The sequence below is a fragment of the Protopterus annectens genome, chromosome 12.part0 (assembly GCF_019279795.1).
Source record: "Protopterus annectens isolate FY-2018-M chromosome 12.part0, PAN1.0, whole genome shotgun sequence".
In the NCBI taxonomy this organism is placed as follows: domain Eukaryota; kingdom Metazoa; phylum Chordata; order Ceratodontiformes; family Protopteridae; genus Protopterus; species Protopterus annectens.
The window spans coordinates 16,296,615-16,314,230 of record NC_056746.1 but is presented as its reverse complement, the minus strand read 5'-3'; the positions used below and the strand labels follow the sequence as shown (position 1 = coordinate 16,314,230).

The window sequence follows — 17,616 nt, the reverse complement described above, 5'->3', positions numbered from 1 at the left end:
GGCTAGCCAGTGGATGAGAAGAGGGTTTATATCTAATTTAGTGAGCTTGTCTATAATGCCTGAGTGGGGTATTATATCAAAATTCTTTGCCAGGTCAAGGTAAGCTACTTGCACAGTTTTGCCATCATCCATTGCTTTGGTGACCCTCTCAAAGAAGTCCACCACATTTAATGGGCATGACTTTCCTTTAACAAAGCTGAACTGTGAATGTTTCTATATTTGTAGGTTACCTAGGTCCTTGTTTATAATGTCCATGATGATGATTCTTTCCATAGCCTTACATATGAGGCTGTTCAGACCTATTGGCCTGTAGTTACCCTGATCAGTGGTTGGACCTTTGTTGTGCAGAGGAATGACTGTAGCCATCATTCATTCCTTGAATCACTTTTCAGATGGAGCCTACAGTCAGGATTTGTGCCCAAGGAATGAATGATGGCTACAGTCAGGATATGTGCCCAAGGAATGAATGATTACTGTAGCCATCATTCATTCCTTGGGCACAGATCCTGACTGTAGGCTCCATCTGAAAAGTGATTCAAGTGGACTAGAGAGGTTATGTTACATGCTGTTTAGTAAGCAACCCAATATATTATTGAGGCCCATCGATGCAGTGTTTTTGGCCTTGGAAAGTGCATTGATGACCAGTACCCTGGTAACGGTTGGGCGGATTGTGGTACATGGTATTTCCTTTGGACTACTGGGGGGACTAGGAGGAGAAATTTGAGCTGAACCCATCAGCCAAAAGGTTGTCAATGGCTTCCAGTTTCTTGTTTTAATTTCATCAAGTCTTTTGGGTTTCTAATACCATGATGGGAATGGACCCCATTCCTAAGTAAAAGTATGATTAAATTCATGAAATTAGTATAGTTTCAGTCTTTGTTGTTAGCCAAAAGTCCTCTTCACAGTACCCGCAATGTGCCCAGAACTGAATCCTCCTGCAATTCATATGGCATTACATGCATCGGTAGCATATCTAAATAAGACTGTAAATTCTTTTTCATGAGACCATTGCTTCTGCTTCTATTGGAACTGTCTGAGTATTCTTCTTCCACACTACCCTCATTTCTGCCTGAAAATTCTGGTATTTTATGACTTTGTGTCTCTCTGTACATAAGGCACAGTAATCATTGGGTGTAGCAATTTTAATGATCAATGCTACTTTTGTCTTCTTTTCATGGACTACTATATCTGGTTTTCTCGCTTCTATTTTTTGAACTGTTAGTAATGGGAAATCCATGTGATATAAACTTCATCATTATTTATAAGGCTTTGTGGCTCATGTTTCCAATGCTTCTCAGCTACTTCCATATTCTAATATGTGCACAATCCCCAATATAACAGTCTTGCCAAATTATTATGCCTTTCAGTATACAGGCCCTCTGCCATTAGTGTATCACACCCAGCAACAAGACGTACAACTGTTACAGAACCTGCATTTATCTGTGTCTCCTGCATATTCAATGGACTTTGTAAACCAATGTATATGTAGTTTACTATCCTGGGCCGCTAATATTAGCCTTTCATCTTTTGGTTTAAATTCACCATTCCTTAACCATTCCTGCATTAGATCCTGATGAACATGAGGCTGTTCCAAGAGTTTTCTGTACTTGCAAATATATTTATGCCTTTTCCACATTTTTTGCCTTCTCATCTGCTGCTTCTTATTTTCTTTCTTTCTTTTGCTTTTTTGGTGCATTCAGTTGTTGTCTGAGTTTTGTCTGCTTCTGGTGTGGTTTTCATTCCGGCTTGACACCAATATGCTTCTGCTAAACAAAGCAGGAAAGTCATCTTAGATTTGTTCGTTTTATGTTTCAAAACTTTCACTATGTTTAGATCTGATGAGGTCAGCAGATATGTATGCAGTCCTACGATTGCAGATCTATACAAATAATCAGTTTTGAGGAGACTCATACTTCCTTCAGAGCAAGGCATATATAATCTTGGTATACACTGATTTTTATATATCACTTGATAAGTGTGAAGCATTTTTCCTGTTTCCTGTCCAACTGATCCAGTAGACTATTAAGGGGAGTGGGGGAGAAGTTTGAGTTGAACCTGTCAACCAAAATGTTGGCAATGGCCTCCGGTTCAGTGTGGGCAATGCCACTTACTGTGGGTTCCGTGTATTGTTGCATATTTCCCTTGAGGTTACGGACATAGCTGTAAAAAGCTTTGTGGTTTTCCTTTGCCTGAGAAGCTATTTTGTCTTCAAATTTAGACTTTAAAGTATTAATTAACCCTCTTAGCTGCATGTTTAGATTGGCTAGGGGGCTTTTAGTATGTTGGGCTTTGTTGTTCCTAAACTTGGCCAAGATTTTTTTTCATTTGTTGTATAACCAATTGATATTGTGATTCAACCAGGGTGGCTTGTCTTTTGAGTTTGTTTTATTCTTAATATGAGAGAGCACAGCTCACTGGATACAACTATCAGTAGGGCTGTACAGGGATTTGCTAAATAGCTCAGCATATGCTATGGCATTAACTGGGCATGCTGTTGCTTAGTAGATAGAGGTTAGCCTTGGAATAGTTCTTAATGATTTTTGGTTTTGCTGGGTCCCCTAATTTAATTTTTATTTCAAACAGTACTGCCTTATGGTCAGATCTGACAAGTAAGGACATTACATTGGGTGAGGAACATTGCTCCCCCTCATTCATGAGTATAAAGTCAATGATGTTTGTACTTCTGGTAGGAGAATGGACCATCTATTCAAGGATGTTTGTATTAATGAAGTTTAGGAATTGCTGGAATTGTGCATTAGAAGTGGTATAAGATTCCCAGTCTATACTGGAGTAGTTGAGATCCCCCATGAAGATCATATTGGGTTGAATAGTGGGAAACTCTAATACCTTGAGATAGGTAGTATGGGTTTCCTGGGATATGGACGGGGACTTATATGTTGCAAGGATATGGTACCAGAGCCTGTTTATGGTGAGTTGCACATGTATGAGTTCCAGTGGGTCATACACTTTAACTAGTCTGGATGTGAGGTTGGTTTTAATATAGACTGAGATTCCTCCAACTTTAGTGCCATACTGTGCAGTAGCTGGTCTAAAGGTGTGAAAGGCATTTTAACCTTGCACTGCTGGAGTACTCTCAGTGTACTGCATGATTTACAAAATGAACTGGCACCTCACCTATGTGTCATGTTTAATCATAGCCTCACCTCAGGCTTTGTGTCCACAGAGTGGCGCACAGCTATAGTCATCCCATTCCAAAAGGGGGGGGTCCACTTTGGATCCCAGGAAATACTGTCTCATCAGTCTGATGAGCCTGATCTGCAAGGCCATGGAACGTATTATAATGGAACTTATAAACAAGGACATTGGAAACCTTCAAACACTGGACCCCACCCACTTTGGGTTCGTGAAGGGCTGATCCTGCCTCCTGAACCTGATTGACTTCTTTGAATCAATCTCCAGAGCTGTGAATGAGGGTAAGGTGGTTCACACAGCCTACTTGGACCTTGCCAAGACTTTCGACACTATCCCCCACCCTGGAATCATAGGTAAACTTACTAAGCTGGGCATTAATCCCTGTGTCACTTGATGGGTTGCAAACTGGCTTACTGACAGAATATACACTGTAAAAGTAAGCCGACTCCAAATCCAGCTCCAGACAAGTGACAAGTGATGTACCGCAGGGTTCTGTCCCGGGACCACTCTTGTTTGGCATCTACTTCTCTGAAGTACAGGCCAATACTAAGGGACTCTGGCTTACAAAGGTCACAGATGACTGCAAGCTAGGAGCCATTACTGAATCCCCAAATGATGTGGATATACTACAAAAGGGCCTTAACGAAACAGATGCCTGGTGCCAGAGCCATGGGCTCAAGCTAAATGCCAAAAAATGTATAGTTGTCCCCTTTGGGAAAACCACATACCTGTGAACTACCACATAGGTGGCAGTACACTAAACACCGAAAGTGTGATAAGAGACCTAAGGACACAGGTGGACAGTGGTCTCACCTTTGATAACCATATAGCCACAACAGTTAGAAAATCCTTCCATTAAGTTTACCTATGATTCCAGGGTGGGGGATAGTGTCGAAAGTCTTGGCAAGGTCCAAGTAGGCTGTGTGAACCACCTTGCCCTCATCACTAAGGGCTTTTCATCCAGAAAAAAGGAGGTCATTGTCCCTTTGTACTCATCCCTCATTAGACCCATTATAGAATACAATGCCCAGTTTGGTATGCACCTCACAAAACATCTGCAACACCTAGAAAGGCCATAGAAATACCTCACAAAAAGAATTACAGACCTAAAGCAGATGCCTTATGCTGACCGTCTAAAGAAACTCCAGCTATACTCTGTCGCATATTTCCTACTCAGAGATGATCTCTGCCTAACATACAAGGCCATGTCAAACCCAGAGTTGTTGGACATGCTACACTTAAAGAATTCCCACTCCCTCTGAGCCACATGCTCCAGGGATCTTAACCTTGTTATTACGATGAATAGAACATGCTGGAGCAATAGGTTCCTGACCCAGAGACTCCCCATACTCTGGAATAGGCTGCCCATACATGTCAGGCAGAGCGCCTCAATGGCCCTCTTCAAGAGGAACCTTGATGATTGGAAGGAAGATAGGAAATTCACCCCAGGGATCACATCAGTGGCCCTGCTAGACAGGGGTCTGGAAAAGTAAATATTTGTGGAAAGCAATAGCCAGGGAATCATTATAACTAGGCTTGTATAGGCCCTAGGGCTGATAGCCTAGTACCTGCCTATGAACCTATGAACCTATGAACATATCAGAGAGCTGGATCATGTATCACTTTATATAAGTGAGGTACGTCTCAGGTCATTAACACCCACATGGACTATGACAGAGTCATCTGGTACCTGTCATTCAGTGACTTGAGTAACTATATGAATTGATGGATCCTAGCCTGGGAAAGGCAGCAAACGGTGACACTCTCCTTACTCTGTCTGGTGAGGGGGACATCAGTGTGCCTCACTATAGAATCACCAATGGCCAGGAAATTTGGCTGTGCGCTGGTATGCTTTAAGGGCTTAGCAGTAGAGGCATGAATACAGTGTAACTATGTGTACCTGTGGGTGGTGTTTTAAAGAAGCGTTTACGTGAAAGCTGAGAACACTTTTTTTGATTGTGCTGTGCAGAAGGTCTTATTTTTTAGGAAGGCTACCTGTAAGTACCTCAGCATAACTAGTTTTATGTGTAAGGTCTTTACCCTGTGCAGTAGGCATGGTGAAAATGTTATTGACAATCTATATAAGATTAGTTCTGGTTGTATGAGAGGTTATGCCTCCAGCATTAAAGTGTATTTACACCTCTTACATACTTTATCTGTTTTATTAAGCATAGGCAGGATATCAGTGTATGTGAGGCAATTGCTACAATGACTTTGATTACCCATCTCAACCGGACTGGCCCCAGACAGCGTTGGGAAATGCATATCCATGGCTATTGACCAACTATGGAGGAATGAGGGAACATTACATATTGAATAGGTTAATAACAAAAGAAACTTGATGAGCAATGCTCAGCTATGAGCAAACTGGATGCTCTAGTAGGTTAAAACAAATGGTCTCAAAAGTAAAGGTACTTTAAAGGAAACTTACACTAAGAGAGATCCGTGTCTACATAGATTACAAGGGGGAATTTTGTTGTGGGATATTGACATTTATACAGATCACTGTTAGGCGCCACTGCACGGAGAGTAGCAGTTCCAACTAAAGACTATAAAAAAGGTAAAAAACTGAGATATTCAACACAGAAATGCTCAATTAGTGCAGCAAAAAAAGCCAACACAGTGGATATGGTAATGTAAGTCTTAGCTTTGGTAGAGTTTAGCAGAAACCAGCAACACCCTTCTTCCCAAGTAGTGCGGTCACCAAACACCTCAGGCACAGAGATTCAAATTTTAAACAAGCTAGCCCTCTAGCCAATCAAATAAAGTCACAATAAGACTTACACCAGCAATTCCTAGCTCAGAAGGGTGCAGGCTAGCCTCTCCTGTCACAAGAACATAGACCAAAATCCTTCCTAATGTAAAATAACTGGTTTAGAGCCCAAGTGTTTAAAGCATAACAAAAAACTTAGAATAACAGGCACAATAAGCCTTCATCAGAAATTCCCAGCTCAGAATGGTGGAGGCTACCCTCTCCTCTTTCAGGATTTTGAACCTCAAAAAGACTGTTAAGGAACAGATGATGTAATATCTCCACAGATTTCTGATTCAGAATCTGAAGAGAGTATGACTTTGGATACCACCTGTGAAGAATTCCCTTTCTCTGAGATGATTTCCAGAATGAATCAGCTGTTTCAGTGGGAAAACAGTGATGCTTCTCAGCCCCTTAGAAAATATTAAGATTTATTTCAAATGGAATTTCCTGAATCTACACATATTCCTCTTGTTCTTTCTGCTTTGTAGGTTGTTTTTGCCACAGACTGCAATTTCCTGATAGTAAGCCAGCTGACTCCAAAAGTAGACAGATTATATAATGCTTCTCAGTCTTTCAAGTGTTTAGGCACTAATCACAGACCATACTAAGCAGAAATAGCTTTATTAAACCCAGCAGAAGCTAAGCATTTTGTTAATATTAATCTTGCTTCTGAGAAGGACGGAAAGGTTTTTGATGTTTGGGGAAAAAGTGTAAGTTTCTGCAATGCTTGTTTTAGAATTCCCAGCTGTCAGGCTCATATGCTGATGTTTATCCTGACCACTTGGGAGAATATAAGGAATGTTTTGGCAATGACTGCTTTGTGTAATTTGGATTCTATTGCTTCACAAGTTACTACACATTGTTTAAAATGTGCATAATGTACATGACTCTAATGCTGCAACTAGAACTATTATGAGCAGGTTTGCCTGGCTACATTCACAAAACCTCCCAGAGGATGTCAGAAAAGACATTTTTAATTCTCCCGTGGATAGAGAAGTCATTTTTGGACCTTCTGCTGCAGAAGTCATTAAAATGTCTGATGAGAGGGGAAAGCTGATTCAGGGGATATCTGAGATTTTTCAGCCCTCTTTTTTTCAAGTTTACCAAGGGATTCAACACTTGCTTGTCTATTAAAAAAAAGCTAAACAAACAGTCCCAACAATCTGCTGGTAAGCAGACATTTAAAAAAGCAGTGGAAGGAAGGGTCCACAAAAAAAGCAAGAGCCCCCAAGAGCAAAGGACAGTCTAATAAGTCTGAATGACTATATGATAGGCTTTCCTCCCACCCACCCCCACCCTGGCAGTCCTTCAATTCTTTAAGAAAGCCTGAATATCCATTTCTCTCTTTGTCAAAAGATTGTTTCAGAATTATGAGTAATGAGAGTAATCCATCAATGTTACAGTCAGCAGTGGGAGTTTCTCCGTCCTCTTCTGGGGACTCCTCTTCATCCGCCAGACAAAACTCTTCTTTTCCTGCCTGTCCTCCAGGATATGCTGGCTCAGAGGCTGATAGAAACTGTTGATCCTACTCAGTTAGATGAAGGATTTTATTCGAAGATATTTCTGGTGCCAAACATAGGAGCCTCTTGGAGACCGGTTCTGGACCTTTGCTTTCTGAACTATTTTGTGAAAGTACCCAAAATGTTGTCACTTCACAGCCTGTTGCCCCTTATTTCCTATTTGACTTTTCTAGCGAGACTGGATTTAAAAGATGCATATCATCACATTCTTATACATACAAATTTCAGGTGTTTCTTAAGGTTTGGTGTGTCTGGATCATATTATCAGTTCTCATTTTTATCCTTTCAGCTATCTACTCCTCCAAGGGTGTTCATGGAGGGTCTATATCATATGAGCGAATTGCACAAATTGCGAACGCTCATAATATCAAACACACCGGACCTCAAAGTGCTTTTTCTGAAATCGCAGTATAGTGAAGAATGGGATATTTGCCCTTTCCTCACTGTAGTGCGATCTCAGAGTTGGAATATATATTTAGAGGGGGGTGTGGGAGGCACAGCCCCCCACAATAGGAAGTTTGAGGTCCAGTACGTTTGATATTATGAGCGTTAGCAATTTGTGCGATTCGCTCATATGATATAGACCCTTCATGGAGTGTCTCACTCCTGTGATAGCTTACTGCAGACTGCATGGTATTCACGTTTCCTTATTTAGACAACTTGCTTACCTTTGCATATTTTTTTTCAATGTGTCATGAATCCTTCACTTGAGTAAGGAATATCCTACACTAGCATGGATTCCAAGATAACATTCAGAAGTCTTTTATGTCTCCACACAGGATTGTTCTTCTGGGGTGTCTGCTGGACAACTTAGCTCCAAGATTGTTTCTTCCACGTGAAAAAAAATATATGTATTTAGATGTATTCCTGAGGTTTTCTATGCAGACTTCCATCTCTTCATGGAAATTCCTGAGGAATGTAGGTATAATGGCATCGATGCTACTCTTAATGCCTCTTGTAAGACACCACATGAGAAAGTTAAAATAGTAATTGAAATCTCTATGGTCCCAGCACTACCATCTCTTGACTTTTCAAATTCCAATGCTAGGATTTGTGAATAGGTAGATTATATGGTGGAGACACCACATCTGTTAGAAACTAGGTCACCCACTTTTTCCTCTTCTTCCAATATGGTTAGTCACATTAGATGTCTCAAAGTTTGCTTGGGGAGCAGTGTCTTTGGGATAAAAGTGCAGAGTCGAAGGACCAAAATGCATCAATATAAAAAGGAAGATAATTCTCATAAATAGTCTCAACTCTTTAAATCTTCTGTGGTCCCCTGAACTTCAATAAGTGTTTACAGACAAGACCACTGTGATGTGGTACATAAACAATCAAGGGGAAGCAGATCTTATCCTCTGTGCAGAATAAACACAGTAGCCTGGGATGTAGCTTTTTAGCACAATCTCACTCTACAGGTGTCTGTAGCAGACAAACTGAGCAGGACCAGGACAGACCCTCAAACATGTTACCTGAATCAAAGGGTCTTTCAAGGTTTGATCTATGTATGAGAAACACCTCAGATCTTTTTTGCATCTTCCCACATCGCTTAGTAAATTCTGCTGTGGGACTCTGTGCAAGAAAGCCTAGAAGACAGATGCCTTTTCTTTTCTTTTCCTTGGACAGGAATGTTCCAGTATGCTTTTCCACCCTTTCCTTTAATATCCAGGGTACCCCTGAAGATTCAGATGGACTTTCCAAAGATCAGTATGGTGACTCCCTTCTGGCTAGGACAACAGTGATCCTCCTTTCTTCTGGAAATAGCCAAGGGCAATTACCATAAGATTCCTCACAGATTGGATTTACTCACATAAGACCATGGGTGTTTGATACATCCTGACCCCAAACAACTGCAAGTAACTGCCTGGATGATAGAATCTTAACACCTTTTAGGCACTTTTTTTCTGAGGATGTGTAGCAGATACTAACTGAGACAAGAAAACCTTCTACTAGAAAATCATATATTAGCAAATAGAAAATGTTTTCTAGTTGGTGCCAAGAAAAGAACAAACACTTATTTAGGACTAGTGTTTCTCTGGCTTTGCATTATTTGTGTGAGTTACTGTCCTATGACCTGTCCTTGTCTTCTTGTATTCAGAAATAGAATGGTTAAGTACATGCAGCAGATGACCTTGAAGAAAAAGTATTTATCCTCAGAGATAACCTGACATACTAGCCCAAGACTACTACCTTACCAGTCAGTCTGAGTTCAAAGGTCAGTAAGGTTTTCTGTCATCACTCTGACAGACATCTTTATGATAACATGACACACCAAAGGCAATCAGTTAAAGAGTGCAGGCTGCTGTAAAATGATGATTGATCACAGTGGGCAGTCTGACACAGTGGTGTGCAGCCACTGTAAACTTGTGAGTCGCTGAACAGCAGCTCTGCAGATTATGTTGATGTGTATATTTTTATTCTTTTTAATAGCAAACTTCAGCCACATTTATGCTGTTGTTACATACCTTTGAGGTTATTAGTCAGTAGCCGGCTAGTGCGAAGAGGCAAAACTTGGATATACTCAATGCCTGTTCTTTCTGAAATGGACACCTCCACACTCAAGTTCTGGACCACCTGCTGTGGTCTGACACTTAGTGCAATCTCATACTTTCCGAAACGTCTCTGAAGGAGCTCTTCATAAGTAAGAGTGAATCCAATCTGCTCACCAGGTTTTACATTCACAGACACTTTAAATATCTCAGCTTCCCGTTCCCTGCAAAAAAGTGATTTGTTAAATCATTAGCATGTTTATATCTAAGCAAATGACTTTTTAAACCATTAAACAATACCATGGAAAATATTTTATTTTATTTGCTATCCAGGTAAACCTACTAAGCACAGATACCTTTTTCAGGTAGAACTTTGGAATACTCTGATTAAATAACATGCTCAGAGTCATACTTTAGCAAATCACAGCCTTAATTATCTGAGCTTTTAAGCCACACCTTCCAATGTCATTGCGATAATCCGCATTTGAATAGGAGCAATGTAATAATGCCATAAGGCCACAGTGCTATCCTGAAACTTCTTTATAGGTTCATAAATTAGTACTAGGCTAACTGCCCTCATGGGCTATTTTAAGCCTAGCAATTACCCCATGTGAAAATCAAACCCTGTACCTTTGTCTATAAGGTAAACACCTTAACCGTTATACCAAATTCCAAAATAAAACCTAAGAAGAGAAGTTTTGCAGCAGATATTTTGCAATATTTTACAACATAAGGCAGGATTTTTGCCAGGTCAAAATGTAAACTTTCACAGATAGCAACATTCAGTGCATCTTTAATAGTTGTTAGTGCTAGGAACATTAATAATAAAAATGTTTTATTTGTTATTGTTTGTGAAACATGGTTAAAGAACAATGACTGGAAGCCAGTTCTGTTAGGGGAAAGTGCTTTTACTGTAACAGACATTCTGACAAAAAAAAAATCAGGTGGCGGTATTATGACAGGGATTAAAGATAGCTATGAGACCTGAGATTATTACATGTTCAGTGATAACGCAAACACTATAGATTGTATAAATCTAAAGAACTGAACACCAGCAGCCTAACAAACTTCGAACATTAATGTTGTTGAGTCTTTTGGCTTTTCCCGGTTAGGGGTCGCCACAGCAGAACTCCGGTCCGCTAATGATTGGCAGTAGATTTTTACATGCCGAGTTGCCAGCCCTGACACACAACCTTCAACGAAGGTACACCCATTCACGCATGTCTCCACACAGAAGATGCTCTAGCTGAGAATCAAACAGGACAACGTCTTACTGTGAGGTGACAACGCTACCGCAACACCACCACCGCAGTAACAAAACTTCGAAGTTAATAACAAAACAAAAAATTTGGAGATAAAAGCTGTCATGGTTTAGCACTTTCAGGATTGACTTCTAATGATGCCACTTGTTTAGATGAATTCTCAGTCCTTAAGAACATGTTTATAGACCAAGGATACCTTATCTCCCTTTTAGACAGTGTTCAAGCTGAGGTTTGGAAAGGGAGAATGGAGAGGTATGCAGCTATCATAAAGGACGGCTTGGTGAACTCTACCCAGTTTAACCAGAAGGAAATTAATAAAGTCACTGATCAAAAGTGCATGATCCTTCAATATTCCCTGGATGCTAAGAATACTGAGCAGATTATTTGCAAGAACTGACATGTTCTTTCCTGTGGTGAAGGGACCCATCAGTTAGTCAATAGCCAGCCCACATTTACATACAAAATTAAGCCAACATTAAAAATTTATTGGACAGACCTTGTCTTGACCTCATTTTTAGACTTCCAGTTACTCTGAAATGTGGGAGATGTCCCCAGTGTTGTTACATTGAGAACAATTATACAGGTCCCTTAGTGGACATTATCATGAAACATGCAAAAAGGGGCACGTTTTATTGCTGTTCTTGAAAGGGTGGTATATATCATGGTTTGCACCCAATGCAAGTGTTTTATGTAGGCAAAACCAACAATGCCCTCAACAAAAGACTCTATCAGCATGTTTATAGTATACAGAAGGCTGACACCAAGAACTCCCTGGCTAGGCATTCCCTATCCTGTCTAGGTTCCAAAAGATTTGTTTCTTTTTATTTTGGAACAAGTACAAGCAGCTGCCTACACAGGAGACTGGAAGAACAAATTATTGCACTGTGACATGTTGTGGCAATTTAGATTAGATGCCAGACATTTGCCAGGGATTAATGATGGCATTTCTGTTATCAGTGATCTTAAAATGAGAGCTTCCAAGCTGTAAACAGTGTTATTCATTCTGTATTTACTGTTTCTTTAAGATTTTCCAGGGTTTTAGTGGTCCCTTTTACCTGACTGGGTGTTTTTTGGGGGGTGTTTTCATGAATTTCTTTTAAAAACTGTTTTTACTTCGTGTTTCATGGTTCTGATGATGTATTTTATATAAGACAAAAGTGCTAAATTGTGACTGTTTATATCTACATGTTTTTTGTTTTGTTATTAAAGTTCCATGTTTGTTAGGCTGCTGCTGTTCAGTTCTTTTGTTGTGGATTAGTGTTTACATCAGTACCAGGTTTCCTGATTATTTTTTAGATTGTGTAAATGTTACAGTAAAGACAACCCTGGAATAACGATTGTTGGAGTGTATAGACCACCAAAGTCGAATGCTGATGACCTACAGGAATTCAGGCATTTCTTGAATGAAACACAAAAGAGAAGAATAATTGTGGCTGGGAACTTAAATTTACCAGAAACACATTGGAATAATATTTATTCATCAACATTAGTAAGGAAATTATTCACAATATATCATCAGGAACAATTGCTTCAGAATGTAAAAAAAAAAAACTACCAGGAAAGGAACATACTAGACATTGTGTCTGTTCCTAAAGAGATTACTGTTTCTTCATGCCAAGTTTTACCACTATTGATATGCAGTGATCATGGGGTTATAAAGGTTAATTTGTTTCTAGATAATTCTGCCAAAATGAAATTGAAACCAATGCACAGAAGATTAATTGCAGATTATATGGAAACAAAACAGTCACTGTGTAAAACTAACTGGAGTGAGGTGCTCAATGGAAAATGTATAGCAGGAATGTGGAAAGTTTTGAAAGAGAAATTGAATGCAATAAATAAAAAAAAAATGTTTATCATCAGGATCTAGGTACCCAACATCAGAAGGATATATTTTTAAAAGAATGAGATATTTGATTAAGATGAGAGAAAGAAAATATAAGAAATGGAAAAGAGGTCAAACTGCAGCTTTGAAAACTGAAATAAATAAGCCAGACAAACAAATTAAGCATAGTGTGAGACTAGCTCAAGAAATTTTTGAAGAAAAATTTATATAAAGATATTTAACATAATAGGAAAACATTTTATAGATACACAAGATGTGGAAGGAGTAAAGACATACAAATTGATAGTAATAATGATGTAAGAACACTTTATCAGGAACTTACAGAACCATTATTTCTATTATTCACTAGGTCATGTAAATATCAGGAGATTCCTCAATATTGGAGACATGCACATATTAAACCTGTCTTTAGGGGAAAGGGGAGTAGGACAAACCCAGAGTCATACAGACCCTTAAGTCTTATTTCATGCTGTGGAAAATAATGGAGAAATTAATATTGGATACGTTATTGTAAGAATTGGATAGGCTGCGACTTGAAACCATATATCAGCATGCATATGTTGAAAATAGATCTATTACCACCTGTGACATGATGTTTTATAACAATATAATAACTGCTATGAATGAAAAATTGTGCTATGATGCAATTTACATAGATTTAACTTCAACATTTAACAGGGTCATGCATAAAACACTGATCAATAAATTAGAACAACTAGCCATTCATGTAATTTTGATGGGACGGATAGCTGCATGGCTTACAAATAGGACATGGCAAGTATCATACAGGAAATGGGCAGGTGATATTCTTGGTTACAGTCAGGGTGTCCACAGGGCTCTGTCCTAGGCCCTTACTTGTTTAGATTGTATCTTTCAGGTCTACCTTTTTCATCTGAGGTTTTCTACAGTCTGTATGCAGATGACTTGAACTTGGGTAAACTGATTACATGTGTTACAGATAGGGCATGTCTGCAAAAGAACTTCAGTAAATTGATCATTTGGACACAGGAGAATAATATGCTGATAAATGCATGAAAACTAAACAGGAGAGATTTGGGAGACATCAACTAAAAGGTGAGTATTTAATAAAGCACACAGTGATTGAAGCTGCAAATTAATTTTAAGGACCTGGGTATATGAGAAGATCCATCTTTGAGTTTTTCTAATCATATCAACCAACTGGCTAGTGATAGTTATAGAACCACATATTGTATTAAAAGATTTATAAAGTCTAGAAAATCAGAAATTATGAGGTTATTGTTTGTTAGTTACTTTAGACCCAAACTTGAGTATGAAATAACAATATGGAAACTAACCTTATAAGAAAACAAGCATAACTAAACCCAAAAGAGTACAGCAGAAATATACTGAGGACATCCATGGGTGTGAAAATGTAAGTTATTATGAAGTCTAATATACCTGAACTTGTAAGGTGTCTCATACAGATATTTAAGAGGAAACCTTATTCAGGTATATAGGACATTTAGAGACAACCACCTTTGGGAATGTTTGGGGTTACCAAAAAATAGTAGGGGATCATCAGACAGCCTATGTAGAAGATTCTATAGGAATGTGAAGTGTACTAATTGGTTCTCCAAAAGGACAGCTCATGTATGAAATAAACCACCAAATTACATTAAAGCAAGCACTAGTTTAGATAGTTTGAAGAACAGCCTGTACACTTAGTATAAGAACAACTGTTTTTGTATATTGGCAGGCTATAAGGCAATTAATGCCCATTCTTGAAATATTTGTATATATGTAAGATTTGCAGGTAAGAAGTTGTCATGTGTAAACTAGGTCCTTCAGCACAGAAAGACTAAGCTCTGGCAATGACACTGGCAGACCATTTTTGGAATGCCGTCCAACTGACAGAGTTGCTAGACCAGGGTGATTGGGACTGAGCCATTTGTTGCTACCTCTTCCATAGGGACCACAGGTATGACAAGCAACAGCAAAAGAAAACAGGGCTTAGGGGTGGAAGTATTCCATGGGCCAAGTCCCAGAAACATTGGTAGAATTAGTGTAGGCTATGTACAATGATCCAATGACTCAAGTATGAACAGTGTGCTATCTCATGGTGGGATTCCCAGTGGAAATGAGTGTGCACCAAGGTTCAGCTCTGAGGCCACTACTGTTTTGTACTGGTAATGGACTACATTAGCAAACAGGTCGGAGTAGACAGATCAACAAAGCTGCTTTATGCAAACGATGTGGCATTACAGGCAGACTCTGAGCAAGAACTTCAGCAAAGGTTAGAGGAATGGAAAACTGAAGGCCTATGGGATGCGAATGAGTATAGATAAGATAGTGGTAATGGCAGCAAATGGGTGAAATCAGAAGAAGCTGAGAATTGAAATAAAAGGACAGATAGTGGAACAGGTTAATAGTTTTGAGTATCTGGGAGTGGTGGCTGAGAAGAAGAGAAGTCTGAATGAAGAGGTCAAAGCTAGAATCAGAGAGGTTGCAGCCAACTGTCAGGTATAGTGCATGACAGAAGAATGGCAAAGAAGCTGAAAAGTAAGGTACATGCAACAGTGGTGCGACCAGTACTACAGTATGGTACTGGAACCTGGGTAGGAAAGGCAGAGCAGTTGAGGAAGTTAGCGGTGATGGAAATGAAGTGTATGAGATGGGTGGTAGGATGCACACTGTGGGAAATACCAAGAAATGATGAACAGCAGAAGCTAAAGTAGCTCCAATTGCAGAAACTAAAGAGAACAGACTACAGAGATTTGGACACACGTGTAGAAAAGCAGAAGACAATCTGGTGAAGAAGATTTGGGACAGACAGGAAGAAGGCAAGAGGATACAAGGGCATCCAGCAAAGAGATAGATGGATTGTGTGAAAGAAGACCTGCAGCAGTAAGGTATGAGTGTGGACAAAGGCAAGAGAGTGGCACTGAACTGAGAGAGATGGCAATAGTTGACACATCACCCTGAGCCCATGTAGAAAATGGGAAAAGGGGGGTGATGATGATTTAAGATCTTAACATATACACATATTAATTTCCATTTACACATGCAACAGATTATTTAAAAAAAGAATACGTTTATTATCATCATCTAAATTTTGAACAATAGCAAGATATGTAAACTGCTATTAAACAAACTTACAGCTATATGCAATATACATATCATTGCCTTATTGCAGTTATTTATATCTTGCATTCTGAAACCTGTAACTCGTATAAAATAGTATTAATTGAAATATGCTTAAAAGAAAAAGAATATCTAAATCAGCCCATTTAACATTTCTCCAACAAATCTAGAACTTCAGTTTACTATTTTTGATGGAGATTTCAGTTGGATTAGGTATACTTATTTGCTATGAACCAATCTTAGAAATGCAAGGAGTTCTGTACATAGGGGTGCTGCTTATTGCAACCACTTTGTTGTTACTCTCTTCCTTGCAACTGCTAAAATAGTACAAAAAAGAGAAAAAAAGGTTCCTTTTTATATGTGAGGAAATAAGAGTGTTATAACGAACCCTGTCTTTAGTAAGTACAGCGTTATTTCACTTGATAGATAATTGAAATAATTGAAATAAGAGTATTATAACGAACCCTGTCTTTAGTAAGTACAGTGTTATTTCACTTGATAGATAATTGAATTTTCAGCCAATATACTTGAACGAGTGAACAGTCAAATATGTTTCCATATGGCTTTAAGAGATTTATATATCCAGCATTTATTATTAGTTGATTTAGTCACTTTATTTAATCTATCACGGTGTAGATTGTTCTATACAAAGTTTTCCATGCGTAAATTCTCCACATATTGTACATATTTTAAAGCATATAGATGGATATTTACAAGTGTAATGAAAACATTCTTCGAGAAGACAACATATAACCAATTTATGTGCACCCCCTGAATGTGGGGGCTGTGCTCCCCACACCCCCTTACTTTATATATTAACTCCAGGATTGTAAAACAGTGGGGAATAGGTCATATATACCCTTTAACAAAATGAGTTTCAGTGAAATGGGTTTTCAGTGAAGTGAGCTTTCAGTGAATATGTGTCAGTGAATTAAGCTTCAATGAAATGAGTTTTCAATGAAATGATATAGACCCTATATATATATATATATATATATATATATATATATATATATATATATATATATATCTGCCTGGGTAAATGTTTTAATATTAGGAAATGTAATTCCTCCTTTGCTCTAAGATCTAATATGATTCATGTATACTAATTCAGGTTTTCAGGAAACCTAAGAAGCTTGTTAATGTTTTACATGTCTTTAATTAGTTATTTAATAAATGTTAAAGATATAGTATATAATGGGTAAAGCAGTTTAGGTAATAAAGCCATTTTTGAGATGTAATCTAGCTTCAAAACTCATATACATGAAATTCTGTTTGATAATTATTATTAAGATTAATTAACCTGATGTCATCTAAACATATATATATATATATATATATATATATATATATATATATATATATATATATATTTTTTTTTTTAAGCTGAATATGTCTAAATCAACTTTTGGTATTACATTATTTATTAGCCTTTACTTGGTTTTGTTTTTATTGTATTTTAACCATGAAACCATTCCAAAGCCTTCTG

The 17,616-nt window shown here is 38.4% G+C and overlaps 1 protein-coding gene across 1 annotated transcript in view; it reads right to left on the bottom strand.

Annotated features, from left to right (window-relative positions):
* Positions 1-17,616, bottom strand: part of ITIH6 (inter-alpha-trypsin inhibitor heavy chain family member 6) — a 539,081-nt gene that overhangs the window by 122,577 nt on the left and 398,888 nt on the right. Inside the window, exon 5 of the mRNA XM_044090532.1 lies at positions 9,894-10,141. Coding sequence (XP_043946467.1) covers positions 9,894-10,141 — 248 coding nt within the window. The remainder of the gene's footprint in view (positions 1-9,893; positions 10,142-17,616) is intronic.